At 48.2% G+C, this 7,366-nt stretch overlaps 1 protein-coding gene across 1 annotated transcript in view; it reads right to left on the reverse strand.

Moving 5' to 3' along the window:
* Pskh1 (protein serine kinase H1) overlaps positions 1-7,366 on the reverse strand; it is a 27,213-nt gene that overhangs the window by 9,822 nt on the left and 10,025 nt on the right. The window contains exon 2 of the mRNA XM_005345444.3: positions 6,151-7,165. Coding sequence (XP_005345501.1) covers positions 6,151-7,095 — 945 coding nt within the window. The 5' untranslated portion in view covers positions 7,096-7,165. The remainder of the gene's footprint in view (positions 1-6,150; positions 7,166-7,366) is intronic.

Genomic DNA, 7,366 nt, shown 5'->3' on the forward strand with positions numbered 1-7,366 from the left:
GGATCTCTGTGAGTTTGAGACCAGCCTGGTCTACAGAGCAAGTTCCAGGACAGGCTCCAAAGCCACAGAGAAACCCTGTCTCGAAAAACCAAAAAAGAGCTCATGAAGCGAAGGGGGACAGGAAAGGGGATGGAGATAGAACAGGTTATAACTAAGTGCCTAGAAGAATGACAGCCTGTGCCAGCCTATCTAGCAATGTCTATTTTAACAATGTCCGGGAGCAACCCTGGAGGGTTCTCGATCTAGATGAGTGCTAAAAATGATCTATCTCTTGTTTTCATTCAAGGATTCTGCTGAAGCCAAGTAGTGTCCAGAGCCTGAGCTTTCTTTCCCTTGTTTCTTAAACAAACGATTTCTTTCCATATAAAACAAAATTTTAGATGTATTCCAAGCTGGGTCAAACTCATTGCACAGCAAAGGATGACCTTGAACTTCTGATCCTTCTGCTTCACCTCCTGAGGTGTACACCACCAATCCTGAAAACGTGTAATGCTCAGGACCAAACCTAGGGCCTCAGGTATGCTGGGGGAGCCCTCTACCAACTGAGATACATACCCACTTTAACTCTGAGGTGGTATTGAGCCTCAGTGGCTGTTAGATCACAGATGTTGTGGTCTCTGTCGGAGGTCTGTGTCCCTAGAACCCTAGGCACAGCAGGATTTAGTTCAGGACAAGTACTTAGGCAAGACTGAATGACAGGATGAGTGAAGAGATGAAGGTAACTCAGCTTTCTGCAAGTGAGCCAGACAGCATTGGACCAGAGCCCAATATGGGGTACCAGGCATTTACTAGGACAGAGAAAACAAGGCATTCTAGGCAGAAAGAGTGGCTCTGTGAGATGAGAGACTAAGTGGGGAAGGAGAGTATGCAGAGGTATGGCCAGTAGGAGACAGGTGGACCAGGTAGATCACCATAACCATCTACCCAATAGAGAGTTAGCACCTATCTTAGCTGAGGCAGAGGAAGTGTTCAGGCCATGAGTGACTCTGAAGTCAGAATGTGGGAGAGATGATAGCCTAGCCCCCAGAACTAGAGAGCCTGGAAGCAAAAAAGCCTATGACAAAGAGGTGAAGTCAAATGGTGAAAAGGAGAGGGAGGGGACACAGGGAATGACTCTGAGCACAGCCATGTTGTTTTCTTTTGCTAGAGGGCCTCTGAGGGCTGCAAGTGGAAAGGGCAGAGATGAAAGTACAGGCAAGGTACTGCTCTCTGGGGAGTGTGTAACCAGGGCAGCAGCAACAGAAAAATGCCTAAAGGATTAGACTCTGGAGCCTGCACATGATGGGGCTCTGCCTTCTTCCCTCGGAGCCTGTCTCCTGCCCCATCACATAGAAAACAGCCCTTATCTTCCTAAAAGAGGATTCCAAATGAGGATAGGTCTCCTGCCAGCCACTGAGAATCCACTACACACCCAGTGGCCCAAACAAGGCCACCTTTCAGAGGCACATGTTGCTAGGTATTAAGGAAGGCCTGTCTAGGGCAGACAAAATGGTGAAAACTGAGGTCCTGTCCAATGTGATCCAGTTCAACTTGGAATAGAAAACTGCGTACTGCTGGGTGGTGGTGACGCACGCCTTTAATCCCAGCACTTGGGAGGCAGAGACAAGTGATCTCTGTGAGTTTGAGGCCAGCCTGGTCTACAAAGCAAGTTCCAGGACAGTCAGGGCTGTTACACAGAAAGAAAAAGATTCATGTCTTCATTCATCCTGCCATACCATGTTGTCCAAGTGCTGATCCTGAGGCAAGTCCCAGTGTCCCTTATTTGTATCTTCTTGAAATGGTAGTTCTAGACTTTGGAACATCATATAACCCCGAGTGCAAGCGCTATGATAAAGGAAGTGAGGAAGAGTGAGGTGAGGGTCAGGGAAGAGCTGACTCTGGGAGCCCATCTTATCACAGGTGATCAGAACTAAACGGTGTTAGTCCAGCTCACTGCCCTCAAGAACCCTTGGCTCGAAAAAGAAGGATGGCTAGCTAGCCCAGGGACCACCTCCCACTACCCCATATTTCCCAGGCAGAAGCAGGGTGGGTTTCTTCTCCCACAACTCTGTCAACTTCTCAGAGGCACTTGGGCTCCTGGTGTAGTCACCGAGGCTCTCCCACGGCTCAAAATGCCCAAGTGGAGGAGGATGAAAATTCAGGTTTCTAAATTCGAAAGACAGCAGAACTGCTGATGGCACCATCATTCTGCCATCAACCTCCAAGAGCCTCTTCATACATCCTGCCTCTAGGAATAGAACCCTTGACAAAAGCAATGACATCAGGCCAAGGAGTGTCACACTTGTCAAGTGAAACACGGCAGCTGAGAGAGAGACCCCCACTATACTTCAGTGTGAACTAGATGACTCACATCCTGGGCTCTCTCCTGTAAAACAGCTCCTCCAGCCTCCCGAGCCTCCTGTTAAAGGAAGTTCACCTTTGGGTGGCTTTGTGTCTTTAGTCTTCTCTCACCCTTATGCAGGTCTTCTTTGCCCCTTAACAGAATGTTCCCTCACTTTCAAACTGCCTTCTTGACGCCAGCACCTCCAAATAGGTAAACTTAAGACTTCTTTTTGCAATATTAACTATCTGCATGCATTTCCTCTTCCTTCAATGCCCCGTGTTTGCCCTAAATGAAGCGCACATTCACTCCTGGTGTTCTGTGAACCCTTCTGTCTGTGCCCACAGGCAGCCCTGGCCAGGAGTCTCCAGCAAGGTCTCTGCTTCAACTTGCCTACCAGCAGCTGCACTTGGACCCTTCCCAGAGCAGAGCACAGAATCTCTGGTTCTGTCTGGTCTTTGAATTTGAGTAGAAGCAAGTACATCGCCTACTTCACTCTTTTGTTATTCCCTCAGGAGCAGATAATCAATGACAGTCAGTGATACTGTGCAAGCTCCAATTAAATAAACTGCTTCATCAACAATTGCCAGAATCAGAAATTCTTTTTCTCAATTGGAAAGACTTGAAAAATCTGTAGGAACTCCTAAGAACTAGCTCTTGTAGAGCAGGCTGGCCTTGAACTCACAGAGATCCACCTGCCTCTGCTACCCGAGTGCTGGGATTAAAAGCGTACACCAACACCACCTGGCTCAAACATTTTGTTCTATTTAAAGCATCAGTTTCAGCTATAACCTATTGTAGTCCCTGAGCCTCCTATCAAAACTACAGAACGTTCTGAGTGCCTCTACAGGATGCGCTGGCTGACCTGTGGCATCTTATGCTGTTTCGTACTATCCCAGCACAAATATGTGAGAATCAAATTTTCAGTCACATACCCATTCACTTAAAATCCACAAAGGACAGGAGACCAGGCATGCGCCTTCCATGGTGCTGCTGGCTCTGTGGAAACTATCAGGTGTTCTCTAGCAACCCCTGCACTCCAGAGACCAAGCACAGATTTCAGTGTAAACAGTTATCATCTCTCCCATAAATGGTGCAAACGGAAACCCTCCTCAGTGCCTGTCACAGAGTTGCACTGAAGAGGAAGGCATCTGTCCTTCAATCACTGCCATCTTTAAAACGTCTGACCTGGGAACCCTCCTAGAGAAGAGCAGCTCCATTCCTGAGAAAGGGACATCCTTAACTAACCCCACAACCTCATCTGCAAACTAACAGGGAGGCTGACAGAGCGTGGAATCTCAAACCCTGAAACAAAGTGATCTAGGTCCTTGGGTGACTCTTACAAGGAACACTGTTCTGAGCCAGGTGATGGGGATGAGAGGGCTGGGCCAAAGCCCTAGGAGGAACTAGGTCACAGAAAACAGTTGCTCCCAGAGCTCCTTCCCTTCTCTGCAAGTGACAAAAATGGCAGAAATGGCATCTGACAGTGGTGAGGCACACCTGTAATCCCAGCGTTTGGGAGGTGGAGGCAGGAGAATTGCAGTTCAAGGCCATCCTCGGCTACACAGAACTTCAGGTCAGTCTAGGCTACTTGATACTCCTCTTCAAAAAAAAAAAAAACAAACAAAGCAAAGGGGCACCGAAATGTGCTCAGTAGGTAAAGTATGGTCTGAGTTTGAGTCCTAGAATCTACATGAAGGTGTAAAGACACAACCTACTCCACAAAGGTGTTCTCTGACCTCTACATACATGCTGCGGCATGCACATGCCCACACACCCACACTATGCACACGCATACAATAATAAGTAAAGCAATAAAAAGTAAAACACAAACCAAAATAAAATAACAACAAAAAGAGGCACAGACAATAGCACACTGGTAGCCCCAGCCCTGAGGGGAGCACTCTGTACTTTGAGGGAGGGGCCCTCACTATCTTGGCAGAGTCCTATAGTCCTGCATAACTCAGCTCATGTTCTCACAAAGCATGGCCACTCTTCCACAAGCACCCAGGTATTCTCCAGCTCGCAGTTTACGGCAGTCAGCCTCATCCCTACCCCGTCAGAATCCTCTGAAGGGCAACCAGCAATGACTCTCTTTGCACCTTCCTTTAGCAATCAGCAATACTAAAAACTGACAATTTTTTTTGCAACTGTCAGAAGTATCCATGGATCTGGATACACAAACTGGATGGGTTGCTATTTGAATTTGGCACACAGGCTAGCATTTGTTGATATATAACTTACTATTTAAATATGTGAGCTAAAGCTAGGTATGGTGGTACAAGCTCATAATCCCAGCAGGCAGGAAGATTAAACGTTTAAGGCAGTGGTTATATATTGAGTGTGAGGTTATATGAGACTCTGTCTCAAAACAAAAGTAAACTAACTTCTAACATCCTAAATCAAAAGATGAGCATACATGAGTCCTCGTTGTCTGGCAAAACTAAACAGAGATAGGAAACTGAATAGAGATAAGAAATAGAGATAAAGGGGCTGGAGAGATGGCTCAGAGGGTAAGAGCATTGCCTGCTCTTCCAAAGGTCCTGAGTTCAATTCCCAGCAACCACATGGTGGCTCACAACCATCTGTAATGAGGTCTGGTGCCCTCTTCTGGCCTGCAGGCATACACACAGACAGAATGTTGTATATATAATAAATAAATATTTAAAAAAAAAAGAAATAGAGATAAGGGCTGGAGAGATGGCTCAGTGGTTAAGAGCTGACCAACATGGGGCTGGGAACTAAACTCAGGGTCTCCACAAGAACAATACACACAGCCAGGCAGTCACCAGTGGCACACGCCTTTAATCCCAGCACTTGGAAGGAAGAGGCAGGTGGATCTCTGTGAGTTCGAGGCCAGCCTGGTCTACAAGAGCTAGTTCCAGGACAGGCTCCAAAGCAACACAGAGAAAGCCTGTCTTGGGAGAAAAAAAATACACACACACACACACACACACACACACACACACACACACTCTGAACCATGGTGCCATCTCTCCAGCCCTCACCTCCCCCAAAAGAAATCCTTAACTCATAACTCATAGGGTAGAGACTAGTTAACCACACACGCTTGCTCTTTGGTGATAAATTTTTGTGACACATTCCACATAATTATTCACAAGGTTGGGAGTGGGACTAAGTTCTAGTACCCCACAGTGGTAGCCCACAGTGGCAGTTCACTTCTCTGTGTGGTGTCTGGGTGTGCATGCGTTTGTGCGTGTGTGTACTGGTACACACACGTGTGATGAGGCCAGAGGGTGATTTCCTTTATCATTCCCTAACCTATTTTTGAGACAGGGTATCTCACTGGCTGACCCTGCCATCACTGGCTCCCCAGTACTCAGATGACAAGCACATGCCACTACATCTCTTTTCCATGGGTTCTGAGGGTCAGAACTCAGGTCCTTGTGCTTATGTGGCAAGCATGTAACTAGCTGAGCCATTTCCCCAGTCTCAGCCCACCTGTTTTGTTTAGTTTAAGCCAGGGTCTCACTACACAGCAATGGCTGGTCTGTAACTTGATATGTAGAGCAGACTAGTCAATCCACTTCTAAATGTCCTTGTTCATTAGACTTACTTCTTTCCTGCATCACTTTCTCCTGTCTTTACTGAACCACCTCCCACATAAGCTTTCTGCTCCCAGATCCTCACCTCAAGACTTACATTTAGGAGAAACCAAACGAGGACATTTTACTAGTCTCTGTTGTTTCTACACTGTCTGCCTGGTCCCCATGATCTGCCCTCAAAGCAGATCCCTCTGACCAGGAGTTAATACCTTCCCACAGAAGGGCCTCTCTAACATCCCTGGAACAGAAGCAAGACATACTCACCTCCCCCAGATAACTGTATTTGCCCCTGAGGATCTGCCGGTAAAGCCGTGTGCGGTTGTCATCCTCAAAGGGCATGGTGCCACTGAGTAGAATGTAGGCAATGACACCCAGTGCCCACATATCCACGGAATTGGTGTAGGGTTTTCGAACCAGGACCTCAGGAGCAATGTATTCAGGCGTGCCACAGGTGGTCTTCATCAGGCAATCATCACCTTTCTTTCGGGCACTGGCCAAACCAAAGTCAGTGATAATGATCTTGGAGTCAGTGCCTGGGTGGTAGTAGAGGAGATTCTCAGGCTTGAGGTCTCGGTGTGTGATGCCCAAGGCATGCAGATATCGGACACCATCCAGTACCATTTGCAGCACTCTTGTGGCATCCCGCTCAGTGAAAGAACCTTTGGCAATTATCCGGTCAAAGAGTTCACCACCAGTGGCCAGCTCCATCACCATGTATACGCGCTCCTGTGTCTCAAAAACTTCCACCAGCTGAATGATGTTGGCATGGCGCACCCGGCGCAGCACGCGGAGCTCGGACTCACACACCTCCCGCCCTTCTCGGTACTTGGTCTCGATCATCTTGATAGCATATGGCTGTCGGGTTGCCCGGTGCTCCACTCGTACCACTCGGCTAAAGCTGCCTCGGCCAATCAGGGCCTTGATGTCATACTTAGCTGTCACACGTGGGTCAAACTTGGCTCTGTACTTCGCCACCCTGACCCTGCGTGGTGGTTCTGAAGGAGGTTCTGTGTAGCCAGTAGTGGGAACACCAGGGCATGGAGGTGCATGCTGACTGGCAGCTTTGAGAGGGCCAACACTGTCTACCTCTGTGATGAAGTGCTTGTATACATCAGTCTTGGTGCCACTAAAGGGCTCTATTTTCTTGACCAGATCCAGCTGGACATCCTTGGGTGGCTCAGGAAGGACCTTGCTTGTCCCACAGCCCATCACGGACACGGGGGCATCCTCTCCAGCGAGGCTGGCAGGACCTGCTCTCTAGGCAGTGCCCCGTCTACACCTATGCAAACAGAAGAGAGGGTAAGTCAGTATAGTCAGGGATACCCCTGAAGGACAGCAGTCATCCTCCCTCTTCCTGTCGCCTTGATAAATGCAGCCTAATTAAGAATGAAGTCAGGGGCTGGAGAGATGGCTCAGCGGTTAAGAGCATCGCCTGCTCTTCCAAAGGTCCTGAGTTCAATTCCCAGCAACCACATGGTGG

Source organism: Microtus ochrogaster, chromosome 4, assembly GCF_000317375.1.
Source record: "Microtus ochrogaster isolate Prairie Vole_2 chromosome 4, MicOch1.0, whole genome shotgun sequence".
In the NCBI taxonomy this organism is placed as follows: Eukaryota; Metazoa; Chordata; class Mammalia; order Rodentia; family Cricetidae; genus Microtus; species Microtus ochrogaster.